Source organism: Acanthopagrus latus, chromosome 23 (genome assembly GCF_904848185.1).
Source record: "Acanthopagrus latus isolate v.2019 chromosome 23, fAcaLat1.1, whole genome shotgun sequence".
In the NCBI taxonomy this organism is placed as follows: domain Eukaryota; kingdom Metazoa; phylum Chordata; class Actinopteri; order Spariformes; family Sparidae; genus Acanthopagrus; species Acanthopagrus latus.
In genome coordinates, this window is record NC_051061.1 from 13286006 (window position 1) to 13302985 (window position 16980).

The 16980-nt window shown below is 43.4% G+C and overlaps 1 protein-coding gene across 4 annotated transcripts in view; it reads right to left on the reverse strand.

The window, feature by feature from the left end:
* Window positions 1–1597: 1597 nt before the first annotated feature.
* prkar1b (protein kinase, cAMP-dependent, regulatory, type I, beta) overlaps window positions 1598–16980 on the reverse strand; it is a 67530-nt gene continuing 52147 nt past the window's right edge. For all 4 annotated transcript variants that reach the window (XM_037089984.1, XM_037089986.1, XM_037089988.1 and 1 more), the window contains 4 exons: window positions 15051–15111; window positions 11779–11900; window positions 4686–4767; window positions 1598–3360 (listed from right to left, as the gene is read on the reverse strand). In XM_037089984.1, coding sequence (XP_036945879.1) covers window positions 3188–3360; window positions 4686–4767; window positions 11779–11900; window positions 15051–15111 — 438 coding nt within the window. In that variant the 3' untranslated portion in view covers window positions 1598–3187. The remainder of the gene's footprint in view (window positions 3361–4685; window positions 4768–11778; window positions 11901–15050; window positions 15112–16980) is intronic.

Here is a 16980-nt window from a genome sequence, read left to right on the forward strand (position 1 = left end):
AAAAGCACTTGAAGGACATCTCTGTTGTATTACAGGCCTGAAAGACCACTGACCTTAGAAATGTCTTTATAGTCTTTTCAAAGTTACTGCCTTCTACCGTTTCCCCTTGGTATTACTGTTGGCACTGCTGTCCCAAACAACAGTGTTTGCAAGATGGCTAACGCTAATGGCCTGGCAACTGTCCAAAGCAAAAAACAACCATAAGAATCCTAATTTGACCTAGATATCCTGATCTCAGTGCTATAAAAAGGCCAAGTAAAACAGCTGGTTGCATTTAATGTTGGCAGGTTTTGTAATGATCTAGTACAAAGAATGTTGGTTTAGAGGGGGAAACACATATTAGTGAGGGAACAGACTTTGACACAACATCGAGTGAAGGCCTGCCCGTTTTTATCACTCTACCTCTTCACCTTCTTTTGCCTCATACGTCATCTTTCTCTTTTGCAGTGGAGTGTTTCCACAGTTACTCCAGTTGTTCCACCGTTACCTGAGAATGGCGACCAGGGACAACAATGCCTCTCCCTGTTCTTGATGCACTATGGCAGACTCACTTTCTTGGTACTGTAATTTGTGCTTTGTGTTTATAGGTAACCAATCTATACGTGGCTGATGGTGTCATTCCCCTACGACCTAATACAATTTGTTAGGTTGTTACAACCTTAAAACTCAGTTTGGATAAGTCTCAATCAGCTAGTGATATGATTTCAGCACCTGTACGAACGCTGTAGGATGGCGTGTAGCTGAAACATCGCCCGCATCCTTGGAACCAATGGGAAAGATGAAATTATGGTGCACAAAGTGACTGACGGAGAACATGTGAATTCCAGTAGTAGTCAGCAGTGTTAAAGCAATGGTGCTGAGAAACTGCATGACTGTCAGTGTGGTCTGCAAACCGAGTGCCGATGAACCAGTAAACACGTCCACGAGGAGCGAAGAAGAGGAGTCATGCTCGACATGCAAGTGGGCGCATTCATACTTAACTGTCGCCAGCGGACACATGTTTGCGTGCTGGAAACCCCGAAGCCTCGCAGATGGAAGAGCAATACCCCCTCAAATGTGTGTGTTTGTGAGTTTGAGTGTGTGCTAGTGTGAAGGTGATTGTGTTGGTCTGTGTGAATGCGTGGGAAGGGGGGGGTGGTACTAAACTCAATGTTGGCGAGTTGGGGGCACATTCCTCAGTTGATTTAGTGGGCACTAAGATGAAGAGGAATGTGTCAAAGCTGCCGAGGCTTTGGTCCACTGCGGTGTGAAAGTGGCTGGGAGGAGTGCCGAGGCTTTCTGACAGCTCGCACTGACGGATGACTGACAGCCAGCTTAACGCGAGAAGGATGGAGGGCAGAGGAGAGTGGGGGGAAAGGCAGTAACCTGGAGTAAGAAATGGGAAAAGTGTGAGTGGAGCGGCCAGTTTAGAGAAGGGGAGATTGATGGAGACATAACAGTTAGGGGAGGTGGGACGAGGGCACGGGATGAAGAAGTCCAGCCAGGAGAGGAGGAGAGGATGCCAGAAGTCGGGATAAAGGAAGGGGGGAAAAATGTGAAAAAAGAGTCACGTTCTCACACGGGGTTGATCACGAGAAAATAATGACTCCAATCAAGAGGATTTCAGAAGCTTATCTTTATTTGCTCAAGATGGTTTGATAGTCGAAAGAAAGAAGATACAGGGAGAATACAGAAAGATTCTTTTCTTAAGGTCCTGTTTTGTACAACATAAACCGCTGGGTCGGTTGTGCAACATTGACAAATTACAGTAGATGAAAGGAAAGCAACACAAGTATATTGTTCTACCTCTTCTCTTTTATATATTCATAACACATAAGTCATGTCTTTAAAAACAGCTAAATCAAACGTCTGTATTGACCCAACGATACAAACTCTAAAGGTGGTGCAAAAAGCTTTCATCTAGCAATTTCACATTGAACAAAAATGAGGTTAAAAAAGCATCAGGTAAGACGTGTGTGTGTGTGTCTGTATGTGTGTGTGTGTCCTGAGACGGTGTAAGCATTTACAGTATGGGTGTGTGTTTCATTTCATGTCAGTGTGTTTCAGCAGGGAATGAAATTACAACCTGCCACCTGCCAAGTACAGGATAAATATTGGCTGTGTCAGGCAAAAATTTCAGGCTCTTATATCAATAAATATTATCTTTAAAAAGTTATTTCTTAAGAGTAGTCACACGAAATATTCCATGTTTCTACGGTGAGGTTCTGTTTACTCAGTGTTAACGATTTTGGATTTAGTTTCCAAAGTGGAAGACAAAAACAAAACAAAACAAAAAAACAAATATGGCCACAGTGTCAGGTGACGAAAAGACTTGTTTCAGATCGTGTGCTTCAGAACTACATAGACTGATAACACAGCTGTGCCTTTGGAGTACCGCGGCTCACAGATCACACGGAACTGCTGCGTGAATTTCTTCAGAAAAAGAAAAAGAAAAAGAAAAAAAAAGCAGCTCGTTGCTTGATTTTGGCTGACAAAAGTCACATAAAATAACAACTCAACATATCGCTACCTGTAACAATCCCCTAACTGATAACAGCAGTAAAAAGCACATTTAAGAAGCACTCAAAATGAACGAAACAGCCAAGAATCTTTTTTTTTTACTTCATACCTCTAAATCTACGCTTTAGGGAACAGAGGTCTGTGCATTGCGGGTCGGATTTGACCTAGAAGTGGCACCACGCACGCCCACAAGTAGTGACAAAAAAAAGGCAAACCACAGCCAGCGAGCAAAGAAACGTGTTCCCACTTCCTCCTGCTGTACGTACACATGACTTTACTTCCTTCTTATCTCCTGAATTCATCCGTAACCTTCGTAATTTCATGGAAGTGCAAATGCCGTTCTAGAGGCATGCATCACACACGGCTGACACACTTGCATACATGACTCACGCACAGTCAAATGATCCCGGTCCTCACTCCCATTTCACACCCCTGCATGTTGTTTTTGACATAAAGCTACGTGACAGCACAGGTCAAGTCAAAGTGCACAAGATCAAAGAAAGAAACGCGCAAAAAGGAAAAAAAAAAATAAGAAAAATAAGAAAAGGCAGCAAATGAGCGGCCTGTCATTGTGGATGTAAAACCCGTGTCCTGTACCCCCACATCCTCACCTCTTCCCACCCACGGACCAAAACTCTGATGCTGATGCTGCCCACCCCTGCTGGTGGTGCCCAGAGGGGCCGACTCATCACACGGTGAGGGAGATGAAGCTGTTGTATCTCTGGATGTTCCTCTTGAGGATCTCTGAGCACGGCCCCAGCACTCGCTCGAAGCGGGGTCGGTCCAGCTTCACACACTTGAGTGGGCCGCGAGCGACTACGGTGGCTGCCCTGGGGCGGTTCAACAGCAGGGCGATTTCACCTGGAGGAGGAGAGGACAATCAGCTGCGAGGTCATTAAATGTTCCAAATCTGCTTCGATTGAATATCTAAGCGGACTGTATGTAATTCATGGATGACTGAGAATTTTGTGCAAGCGTTTTGTTAAATGAATTAAACTGATCTGAATGTATCTTTTGTAGAATTGAACCCTCTGCTTCTCGTTTCCCTGTCTTCCATCCACTAAATCTTTTTTCACTACACAGGAACTAACAACTAACAGACTCAAAACAGCAAGAAGATGTTGATAAAAAGCAACGTGAGGCAGTTAATCTGATGATAGTTTACTTTTATTCCAATTGTTTTCAAGTTTAAGACTTTTTAAAACCTTATGAAGACTGTTATGCTCTTACTACGTCTCAAACGTCATCTTGACGAACACGTGTTGAGCAGTTTGGAGCACGGGGGGTGTCGGGAGTGCTCGTCACAGCCCTGCAAAAATGCTCGCTTGGTTTTTTCTTGATATCTTGAAATGACGACACCTTGGCCTCTGGCTTCTTGTGATGTGCATTTCTCACTATTTTCTTACACTGTCATTGACTTTTTAAATGTGCACTTTGTAATTTTAGCGAAGAAAATGTAATCAGAGAGAAAATCCTCGCTGATTGATTTTCTTGATCATTAAAAATAAATAAACAAATTGACCTTAAAAACACAGTTTCGTACTGGTTTACTTTGTTTATATGTGGCGGACTCTGCCGCGTTTCTAGCTCCAAACTATTTTACTGGTTATTTTACTCTGAGAACAGCTTGTTTATTCAGTTACAAAAAGACACATCATTTCTGAGCAAGTATCATTACCTTAAAATTCAATATATTGTCTCTATGGGTTTGAAATAATTGTTCCAAAACTAAATAGTGCACCTTTAATATCTGATTGACCGTTAAACCATTAAATTAATCTGCAGATTAACTGAAATTAATAATAATCCTAACAAATGTAGCTTTATTGTTACCTTTTTATTTGGACTTTTGTGGGTGGGAACATTACACGATGATTACATACATTTACAGCATAAATTTAAATGCATATAAAATATAATTTACGTCAAAATCTAAATCTATTGCAAAACTGTTAAATTCACTCAACAGAAATTAAAAATAGCACAACATTAAAATAAAATATCCAGGCAACACCATAATTAAACCAGCTTTTGGCCTCGCCACAGTTGCCATTTTTGTGTTTCTCCTTGCACGATTTATATTTAAAATTTTGAATACGAAACTAGTTATTTTTGTGACCAATAGCGTTTTGTGAGTGGGACCAAACTGGAAATGGAAACAGTGTTGTCGGCCAAGAATCACTCACCAAAGTAGTCAGAGGGTCCGAGGCGTCCAACCTCCACATACTCCTCATTGTCAGACCTGCGCTGCAGAACAGAGGCTATTCCCTGGAGACAGAAAAGTAAAAGGAGGGAAGAAAGAAAAGACAGAGACAAGAGAAAGAGAACAGGATGAGAGGGAGAGAAATTAAAGGGGGGGGTGGAGAAGAAGGGAAAGGGAGAGAAAAAGGAGGAGTTATTTAGCAAAGGGGCTGAAAATCGTCAGGAGGATTAAGCCGAGAAGAAATTCCTTTGCTTCATAAGAACACAGGTGCACAGGATTTAAGCCCACTTTTTCTGTGGGATGGACACCTGCTCTGTGGGACGATCAGAAACACAAAACAACACATACTCAGTTATTCCGACGGGGTATGTGATTCAAATTCTGATTTGTTCTGCTTTATTATCTCTGGGGTGTAATAAATACAAACATCTAAGCCCGTTAGAGACTGAACTGATTTCTCAGTGTCTCCGTCACATAATCCCCTCCATCAGCATTCACACACAAAATGGAAACAACCGTACTGTCCAAGACTCCCAGCTCCAGTGAAGTGTCCCGAAATGATCCCCAAAACTCTAACACACTTTCATGTGCATGCGCCAACACTTTGGATGTTGCTAAACCACATCATCCTATTGTGCATTAGCAAACACACTTACACATTTGCAAAAAGACACACACACACACACACACACAGAGCCAGCGAACGATAAGAGGGAACACAGACACAGATGGATGTCTGAAAGCTCGCACGCAAACGCACATACACACATACAGTGAGAAAATCAACAGCTGATGTCTGCTGGACGGAGCGACTGGACTCTCCGACCGAACACACTACGCAAAGTTCCAGCACCCGCTGCTTGTTGTTGTGTGTGAGTCATTGAAAAAGTATAACGGAGGAAATCTGATTTCCGTTCACTCTGCCCAACAGATGATAACACTGCATGTTGTATTTTGCAGCTGTTGACACAGTTTGTGTGTGAATGAGGACATTTTAGAAAATGTATCTTCACATTTGAGCCACCTCAGTTCTCCAAAGCTTGACTGTTTGCATGTGATGGAACATATATGTTAGTAAATGCGTTATTAACACTTGGACATTTACATGTGTTCGGACGAAATTGAAAGCTGGTAAAAAATCTTGCGGGGAACTTCCCAGCATGTCTTGGACTGAGTCTGTAAAACAGTCCTGACTGTTCCAGCGCTCTCTCAATGTCTCTAATCCGCCTTTGCTCCTTCTGCTGACCATGCTAATAACGCTAAATATGAATCTAATGAGATTTAATGAGAACCCCAAAAATTGCCAGCTCTTTACTATGGGCACACAGAGGCGAGACTGTATTTCAGTGAGAAAGATTCATGTGTGACTTGTTGTGTTGAGTTTGTGGCTTGAAATGAACTGTGGAGAAGTGGGGGACACCGCTCAAATAACTGAGCGTATGTATGTTTGTAAGGGATGGACTCCAAATAATTCTTGCCAAGTTGAAAAGAGGGCACTGTTACTGCGGCTGAACGTGGCTGAATTTGATCTGTTCCCTTAAAGTCACACTTGCCACAAGATAATAGAAGTGTCACGATTCGATTTGTCTTTCGATTTTAAATGCACAACCTATAACTTTCACCGCAAGGGAGGGAGGGCCAGCAGCAGAGTGGGGGGCAAGAGCTGCTGTTCAGCTGCATAAAGCCACTGAAGAGGCTGGCTCTGACCCAGACTCTCCAGTGGCTTTAAGCAACATGGAATAATAGAATAAGCACCTGGAGCTACTTTGGATTCTCCTCTTAACCGGAAGGAGGAGAGCTCAGAGGTTACATTTTAACTTTCGTGATTAAAAAGTGTTTACTAACAAAGTTTGTCTTCGTGTGTGGTTTCAGGAGGTTTTAAACTGATTTGACAGAACTCGACAGATGATGAGGTTGGTGGCCAAAATCATAATCACTTCTCCACTGCATGAAATTTGTTTGATTGGACCAGCTGATTAGAGATTAGTCAGTCTAAGTAGCTGAACTGATCACTGAGGACATTTATCTGAACAGCCCCAAGCCAGAGGCTGAAGGCTGGAGTGGCCTGCAGGTAGCTTCATGGGTCTCTGGGTCCTAATGCTGCTGCCTAACTCCTAACTCAGCAGCAGCAGTAACAGCAGGGAAAAGACTGGTGTTTCACAGTGTGCGTTTGTGGTAGATTCAGATGCTGCTAGGCTGACCATCAGATTCAAAGACATCAATCTCTATCCCTCTCATTCAAAATTCTACTCTTCTTAAGGTGCCTTGGCAGGCTAGGGGTTAAGTTATCAAATATGTTTGAGTCCAGCCTTTGTTAACTAACACCTCATCACTCTCTCTGCCCTCACTTTCTGTCTTCACGGCTGACTGTCCAATAGGGTATATAAAACATTCTACTACTCTTAATTCAGGTCAGGTCAGGTGTCTAAATGTGGTAAAAAAAAAATTAAAAAAAAAATTAAAATTCCTGGAAAATTGTCAATAGAGAACATATGTCCATACTTATTAGGAGATGAGCACATTGAGAGAAAAAGCTTGTGGTGCTCACTCTCTAGCCCACACATATCAGATGTTGTTTGTCTCTCCTGTGAAGCCGAAGCTTGTTCGTGTAAGATATGATTTCTTAGGCCAAATCCCAATACACCCCTTGTTAATGTTAACGCCTAGCAATTGGGTGTCCAGACCCCTGTTCGAAGTTTCAGGGATACACAGTCCTTTAAACGCTTTTCAGAAGCCTGCTTTAAAGTATTTCCATGTGTTATGGTCATTTTCTTTATAACAACAATTACAGCCACGATACATCAACTTTTCCATTTCAAGTAAGTCTACAAATTAAAGATGCCCACGAAGCAGCGGATGATGGCGACACAATTAAAGACAAGACACTAACGTGACCAAGGAAGAAAGGAAATCCCATAAAATATTACCTCTCTGTCTGCCCCGTCTCCCATGTTCAATGCAAAGTATAAACACAGCAGTGACCACTTTTACTGAACGTCAATACACCGCACCCAACGAGAGGTCTGAGTGCAAACAAACGTGGTATAAAACAGAGAGAGATGTGAATGGGGAAGAGAATGAGGGGCATCGAGGCTCGCTGTGTTTACAACCAGTTGATTCCTCTCCTTTCCGTTCATGTCCAAACAAAGAAAGTGAGACAGTGCAGCACCGTCGAGTACAGTAGTTCATTCGTGAGCAGGCCACACAGTGTGGTCCAGATAACCATCGCATACTGTACCACCCCAGGGGCTGCGCTCTGCTCCACAGATATTTCTTTTATAAACATTGGAGATCCTCCTCACCAGGCTGCCCCGACACAGGCGACGACAATAGAGAGGGAGAACAAAAGAGAAAGTATGAATGAAACGAACTGTAAACAAGTCTGGAGTAAACAAGCGGGAGGGAAGGGGGGGGGGGGAGAAGAAGTGTGCCTCAGATAACACTCCATACAGTCCTCAATCAAACTGCTCCCACTCCTGCCTAAACACACATACCACACACAGGGTGCAGCGAGTCGGCTCGTGGTGACATGTCAAAATGTAGCCTCCTGCATGTAGGATGTGACACCCGTCAGATCAACAGCAGGCACAAAGAGAGAGAGAGTGGGGGGGGGGGCAGAGTAGAGATGGAGGCAGAAAGGTGATATCCCGAGTAGCCTTGTTCACGAGGCCACCCAGCACCAGCAGAGTCTGCACCTTCTCACTCAAACACCAGCACACACTCGCACACACACACACACACACACACACACACACACACACACACACACACTCTTGAGAACATGCGATGGCCCAAGGGCTGCTTCTCAGAGAGGAAGATGGGCTCAGAAAATGGTTTCACTCAATTAAGACGCGTTAATATTTACCTTTTGTCCTTGTGACTGCACACTTGTACTCTTCATTCATTAACTGCATTGATCGTCAGTCTATAAAAGCAGTCTTAAACTCCATTAGCTAAATTGCATTTCAACACATACATATAGGTAATATCCTGAAGACAACCCACAGAGGATTTCTCATCTGTGCGACCCACAGGGACCCTTTACATCCCCTTAGTGTGATTACTTTAGTGTGGGGTCAGAGGACAAATATGAGATAACACATTGATTTGTTGTTTAGATTGATGATGGAGAGTTGAGAGCGAGTGAATTAGCAAAGAGTGAGTGACTGACTTGACTACAAAACCCAAAAAGGCTGATGTCAACAGATATCTCTACAACACTACACATGCTGTCAAAACTGTTATTAATTAACGTTATGCTGAGAATTTAAGTCATTTTTTAAAAAAATGTTTCAACTAAAATTCTAGAAAACATTGATTCATTCATAGTTTTTCAGAATTTGTGAAATGACGTGTGTTTATTACTTATGTAAGAAACTGATATCATTGATTTAATCAGGTGAACAAGGTGAGAATTCATCTCTCTGTCTGTAATTAATGTATATTTAATCTCACATCACTCTGTTCAGACTTGTGTGATGTTGAGTTTTGCGGAAATGTAGCAGTTGTCATCACAGTGACTAAAGAAGTCAAAGTGTGACAGGGGATTTATCTGGGACTTCAAGAAAAAAAAACACTTCCTCCTTCCTCTGCTAAAAAATTACAAATAAAGAAAAATAAAAACAAAAGCATCTTCCTACAGCAAGAGGCAGCGGAACCAACATGCTTGTTTCTTGTCAACATCATAATTCAAAACTTTCACTTACAGCTGCCTCTCCTCCTCCTCCTCCTTTTCATACGCCCCATTTTAGGTGGCAGCGGTGAGACCGCAGATAACAGGGTGCTGAGGGTGAGTGTATGAGCATGTGGGAGAAAAAGTGCGCACGCTGAGTAAGTGGGGGCAAAACCCCGGAAGATGGGAGGACATTGAGAAAGGGAAGGAGGAGATGCGAAGGAAGGTGTGGCTGAGTCTTCACGGCCCCTGCAGTGTCTGTAAAAGCTTGTTTGTACAGTATGAGAAAAAAAATGTTACATGTCACTTTTGATTCGGGCCCTATTACTCCCCGCAGGCGACGAAAGTGATGCCTCTATACCCCTCTTTTGTTAATCCGCCAATCAGCAGCATTTAATCAGTGATTGTGGGGTTTGTCTTCGGCTGACGCGCCGAAACCGCAAAAACAGCAAAAGAGTGAGAAGAGAAGGGAGGTGGGGGAGTGGAGAGGAGACAAATGGGAGAGTTTTGACAACAAAGGTGTGCACAAGAAGGGAAAAAAATGATGGTGATGGATTGATAATCGTGGCGAGACTAATTTCACTTGTGGTCCCTTCCGAATCAGCCTCACTATGTGTCCCTCCCTGCCCTCTTTGACTCATCCTTCTCCTTCTCTCTTTCTCTCTCTCTCGCTCTCTCCCTCTCTCTCCCGGGAGGCTGGGTCTCCTGACCCCATGTGAAAGTCTGCTACACACATTCCACCACAGTCTACCCTGCTCTGGGAAAGTCAGGCACTGCTGCACGAGAGACGGAGTGAGAGAGGCAGAGGAAGGGAGGGACTGAGAGAGAGGAGGAGGAAGGGATTAATGAAAGATACAAATGCTCCTGCCGGCTGATGAAGCAGCAGGGAGGTAAGACGGGTCAAAACGGAAGTTAAAAAAGATGACACACGGACCTCCATCCTCCGTCCGTGTCTCTCTTCCTCCCTCTCTTCTTGCTCCATCCCTCCATCCCATAATCCCTGGTATTCCTCTGCATATTTCGCCTTTTCTCCTCTCTGGGGTGTACAAGTCTCAGATTGATGAGTCATGCATTGCTACAGTAACTGCTATGTTTGTGTCTTAAAGTCAACTTGGGTTCAAGTTCTGCAGAGTCAAACTGGCTTTTAAAGGCTTTCTGCAGCTTCAGGAGGCTCCAGTTGGAGGCTTCAATTTTGACCAACACTGGCGGGATAATGTGAGGCTAACGTGGGACCTACACAGTACAGTCTATAAATATTTGGACAGAAATGCACATTTTGTTGTTTGGCTTATTTTAACATAGTTGATATGAACCAATGGGCTTGAACTTTCAGCTTTAAGTCAGGACAATGTAATTTTCTTGAAAGAAGAAATAAAACTCTAATAGAAAAGCTGAATTCTACAATGACAGGTGGCTTTTTTTAATTCAGTTCACTTTAAAATACTTTAGTAGATCCTCAGGGGTAAATTGACGGTGGCAATAGTTTGTGGAGTTTGCATGTGTGGAGGGAAAGCAGACTGGGGAGGAGCACAGGAACACAGGAGGGAAACAGAACTGTGCTAACAGAGCAAAAGACACCACAAAAAAAACAGAAACTCAAAAACCACTAATCAAGTAAGACAACTATGGACATGTGGAATATTGGCCCCACACCTGCTGTAACGTTCACCAAACATCGAGCTGAAAGTCAGAACTTTAACCTTCATTTAAACTGTGTTGGATTAGCACTAAAACGCTGTCCAGATACTTAGAGACTTAAATGTACATCACTGAAGAGAGATATGAGTTGAAAAGTGGGAGAATGGATGAAATGGATGCTGCTAGAGGGGCACAGGTGGAAAGAGAGAAGGAGAGCAAGCCAAAAGAGGGATGAGTAGCACTGTAACCAATGCACTCGAATTAGATAGACAGAGCTACTGACAGCGAGACTAACTTTTTAACTAAGCCTGAGAATGAGAAGGGAAAGGCAAGGACAAAACCACCGCAGACTGAGCCTTCACCACCCCCCCCCAACCGAGCTCTCTTGACTTGACCCTGGTGAAAGCTGCGTAAGTATGGAGTTAATCAAAAGTGTTTTAGGATGACAGGCAGGGGGCCCTTCATGAAGCTGCACCAGGGGCCCCAGCTCCACAAAGCCTGCAGTGTGAGGGAGCGGGAAGGAAACTCCACCGGGTAGTCCTTCTGACGGTCGTAATAAACTGGGAGCAGTTCCGGCCTCGAGCAAAGAGCCCACCAACGTCTCTGCATGATGACATGTTCATCAGCAGTCTGGGTGCCCGCCTGATGACACATACACTGGATCCCAAATGTCAGCGCATACAGCTCACAGGAAATGTGACACAAATCCTGTCTTACTTGTGACATGGCAGAAAGTTTCACACACACACATGCACACAGAGCTTACCTCTGTTATAATGAAGAAGTCATCACCAGGTTCTCCTTGCACCACTATCTTCTCTCCATCCTCAAACTGAACGGGCTCCAGAGCGTCGGCCACCGTCAAACGTTCCCATTTATCCAGAGACTCTGTGATTGGACAATGCATACGGATCAGTGAGAGCTATGTGTCATTTAGTGCTGCTAACAAACAGTCTACTAAACTGTTTAAAGACTTCCAGAGCAGCTTCTTTCCTCAGGCTGTTAGAGCCCTACATTCATTCTTCATGACTTATCCCACCCAGAGAGGTATTAAGAATAACAAGCCTTCTCGCTGAAAATCTTGTTTGCGCCTGTTGACAATATTTGACCAGTTAAATGTTCGTTATAGTATTTACAATGGTGCAGCAACTAGTCAACTGATGGCTGGATCTAACGAAGTCTGCAGGGAAACACTTTAATTTAGCCCTGGTGTTATTCATACTGATGAATGTAAGAGTAGATGCACAATCATGCACATGTTTGTGTGCGTTTCGTGGTCTGACAGGATGCCTCTTGCTCAAGTCCAGTAAGCTGGTGGAACGATAATTCCTCCCTCTCGCTAATCCAGTCATTCATCAGGGACCATTACCTCTCAGATCCCCCCGGCCTCCAACCTCCTCTACATGGAGCCCCGTGGAGCCAAAACACCTTGACACTAACCCCTAAATCTGTAAGACCTCAGCTCTCCTGATTCTGGGTTTTGGTGACAGAGAGCTGTCCTCTTTGAGGTTAATTCAGGTCTAATCACAGAATAGCCAAAAGCTCTAAAGTTTCATCACAAGTATCCTTCAGAGAGATGCCAAATTGGTAAAGATATCTAGCTTGCTGCCATATTGTTACATTACACTCATTTAGTTAACGGTGTCATCCAAAGCAGTTTTAGTGAACTTCTCAATTTGTTTCAGTCTGGTTTAAATCAAGTGTGTTTTACAATGACCAAATTACTGTTTCTGCAAATGGAGTCTGGTGGCTTTGGCGATAGACATAGTGGTTGTTGCTGGTTTGACAAAAAGAGTTGTATTGTTTCAAAACAAAAAGCTCTATCTCTGTAGGGAACCATTCCATACTGTTGTTGGACACAATAACTACTGTTAATGGTAAAACAAGCACTTTAAGTGGACGTATTGTTGTAGGACTAACTTTGCAGCCCAATGGCGATATCACTCAATACTGGTTTTAATTTCAAAAACTGTTGCTCCAATTACACACTTAGAAACAAAGAAACATGGGAAAAAACAATCCAAAAATAGTGAAGTCTAAGTTTTTATATGTTATTTTATTGCTTTGCTTGTATGTAGTTTCTTTTCTGTAACATTTGCTATTTGCACAGTTGAGTGGTTGCCGTCTCATTTCACTCCTGTTGTGAATGTACAATTTTGCATGTGACAAATAAATCTTTTTGAATCTTGATTCAATGATAGTGAATCAATCCTGAATTATAGATCTCTTTCAAAGTAAATCTTAAAATTCCCTACACCCGTGGCATTGTACAAGATTACTGCCAAAACCTGTGAAAGGATCCATCTTTTTTTACATTTTTCGTTGATCCAGAGAACCAGTGGCGACAGCTGTCTTTCCGACCGTCCAACCACACGCACAGTGACGTGGTTAGCCCGGGATATTTCTAGAAGCTGTTGGTCTTCACACAGAAACCAAAAACACAGACGGTCACACATCCTCACTGGGAAAAATGTTCCAACCAAAGGAGTTTTGGGCAAGTCAGAATTATTGATATTCATAGAAAGAGGACCCACTCATACCTCCGAAATGCCTCCTCTTAAAAAAAAAAAATGCCAAATGAGCTCATCCTTCTTTGACAAATCATATTATTGTTGCCTAATCTTGACAATCTATATGTCTTCTATGGGACGGAATGTTATCTGCAGTGAAAACACTCCTCACTTTAGCTTTGTCTAGATAAAAGGGTGATTCAGTGTTTGGACTTGACTAAGACGTGAGTTAGAGGCGTAAAACTACAACAGAATCTCTTTTGTCTGAAACTTTTGTCTCCTGATGTGCTCAGTAACTGATCCCAGTGAGTGTCTATCTGTGTGTGTGTGTGTGTGTGTGTAAATGTGTATGTATTTAGGATTAGCTAAGGTGAAGTCTGGTCGGCTGAAGGTGTCCAGTGTCCCCTCTAGTGGGGCCGGGGTGTCTGTCGGCCCCAGATGGATGTCCTCTGTCTGGCTGCGAGCTAAAGGCACCAGGCCCTATAGTAGTGATCCATAACAGCTCGGCATGTAACACGATACACAAATGTGCTGACTAAAGAACCTACATTTCACGCTTCGCGGGGCCTGCGCCCACTTGGATCACCTTGCTACACACAGTACGCTCAACGTGACTCGGCCATTGGGATGTTGAGGCCTGCGACAACGAACATGTTGTTTTTTTTCCCCCCTTCACTCCTCGACATCAAGGGCTTGTACCCAATTTCGTGGCTATCTCGAAAATCAAAGACAAACAAAAACAGTCCCGCCTCCTACCCCTCCTCCAATTCAAAGATCGGAGAAGCGGAGCGACAGAAAGAGGAAGGAGGAGAGGAAAAGCACTTTGAGGAGGGAGGCGGGCGTTTCAATGCAGGCCTCGACAAGGCCGTCAAAAAGGGAGATGCAGAAGAAAGGAGGTGAATGAAAGGAGAGTGGATCTCACAGGGACGTTTCTCCTAAGACCTGAATTGAGTGTATGTGTTTACTCAGCCAGCTAATAACTCTGTACAGGGGGCATGGCCTCACTCTATACACCACACACACACGATCAAGTGGAAGGGGACGAGATGTCAGTTCCAATTGCAGCTTGTTTTGAAAGTCTGAATGAATCTCATTTGCCGTTCCTCCAAACTCAATAGTCTGTGTAGACTGGCGTTATCCAAATTCTAGTAGGGAAAGAGAGGCTTAGCATAACTCTCCATTCTTTTATTGTCCACACACAGAGACATTGCAGAGTGTGACTGGCTTTAGTATGAACAGTGCAAGAAGATTAGGTCTACACACACAGACCTTACTCAGCTGTGGGCCTTGTGTGACAACGTGCGCCTGTGTTTATGTGGGCTAATCTACAGTATATGTTGCACTAGGCAGATTTAGTGGGCCTGCACTCTGGACTCTCTGACCTGGTGTTTAAAAAGAGTTACGCGCCATTCACGTGCAAACGCACTGTACACTATGCTGCATTCATAAAGGTATACATAAACAATTGACACAAAGGAATGTCCTCCAACACCCTCATAACATGTTTCATGTCGATACACGGACTTACCAAGGATGGAGACCTTGCTTAGGAATTCTTCGTACATCTTTCTCTTCCGCAGTGTGCTGCCCTGTAAGACAAAAAAAGGAGAGATATTTACCATCAGAGACACACTCCCAAATTAGAATGGCACTCAGTGGTGCACAGACCTCTGTCAAGGCCTAACAATCCTCTTTAAATCAATCATTTAACTCATAAATATCAGTAATTTTGTAAATATTATGGCCAAAAAAAGTGCACAACTCAATGTCTTGGTTTCAATAAACAAAACTGATTTATTGCGTTTTTTCCCCTCTTTTAACCTTCAGTAAAAACATTCTAAAGTAATATCAACAAAGGTCTTATGGTACGATGGCTCTAATCTATACAAATTCAAGTAATTACTACTTTGGGGATTTTGCTTCTTTAAAAAAAAACAAAACTGTACTTGTTTGTTGTCAGAGAGTTGAGCGGAGAGCATAATTCAATGACAGAGAGATAGTACAGAAGATTTATTGCATTTTTTGTGATGTTTTACTGTATACAGGATGCTTTTTTATTTTTCACAGGAACTTTTCATTTTACCAGACTATGTTTTTCCCGCAGATCTGCTCATTCTCGTGCACAAGCAGTTAATATGCCACAACTGGCCTTTAGGGCTCAAAAGATAACGCTGTTGAATTTCTGAGATTACATAATATGGAAAATGCAATCTACACTCCAGGATAATCTATGATTAATTGTGTTGAAATACACTGTACAAAGTTCACAGGGTCAGACTGATGGAGGTGTGTACGACTTGCTCGGTAATGTTCATCGTATGTATGTGTCTGTGTGTGTGGCCCACCCCACCCACCAGGCAGGGGACTTTCCCCTGACTGCCTCTGCCACGAACATCAGGTGCTTCCTGACAAGTCCCGACCCAGAGGACCCCCTTCCCCAAACTGTGTTTCTGCTTTTTTTTCCCCCTCTTTTGTTGCACTGAACCACTCAGCAAAGAGAGAGCGGGAACATGAAGAGAAACAGAGAGAGTGTGGAGAGACAATCTTGTCCGCCCCGTGTCTGCCCCTGCATATGGAAATGATATATTGAGGCTTGGGGTGTCTTTAGTGCATAAGTGCCTGAGTGCCGCTGCTGCCTCTAATTTCATATAATTTCACATTTTGTCTTAAAAGGGGAGAAAATGTTCCCAAGTGAGCCAACGTCAAACTCAAAATCGTAAACAACTTGATTAAAGGAATTCTAGCCTGCATCGCCTCCCTCCTGGATAAATGATTTGTGTGTGTGAGTGTGTGTGTGTGTGTGTGTGTGTGTGTGTGGAGCATGCAGTCTGTCTTTAGTTCTGCCACTTATGTTTCGCTGCTGTCTCTGCACAGACGAGGCTTCATGCTCATTAAGCAAGTAAATACAAACGCTCACACATGTATACTCTACTTCTAACACAGTGTCACAAACACACACACACACTTGCACCCCACCTTCCACAGAGATGTTGTCTTGATTTCATAGCCCCCATAGAGCTTGTCAGACAGACTTGCCGAGCTTAAAGGCTTACCATGCGTACATAACTTTAAATTACACAGCAGGTCTGATTTATTCCACGGCTGTGAGAAGGGCTGGGTGGGCCGGAGTTGTCACCAACACTGGGAAAGAAATGAATCTAAAATTTCGCGTTATCATTCATTTTGTCAGTGCACATCTTTTTTTTTTTTTTCCAGTTCGCATTCTTCCTTATCTGTATCGGTCCATGTCCTTCCTATCGACTTGGGGGGGCCGGAGCAAATGTTTCATGTAGAAACCTCCCCTTACTCCCGTTGGCCCTAATGTGTTCGCTCCTCCCGTGGTTAAAGATGAACCAGCCTCTGTGTCTGCTCGCTGTCTTTGAGGTAGAATCATCAAAGATTTGAGGTGTGGAGCGAAGCCAGACTAAACCAACCGCACCTTACGCCCAATCACCTTC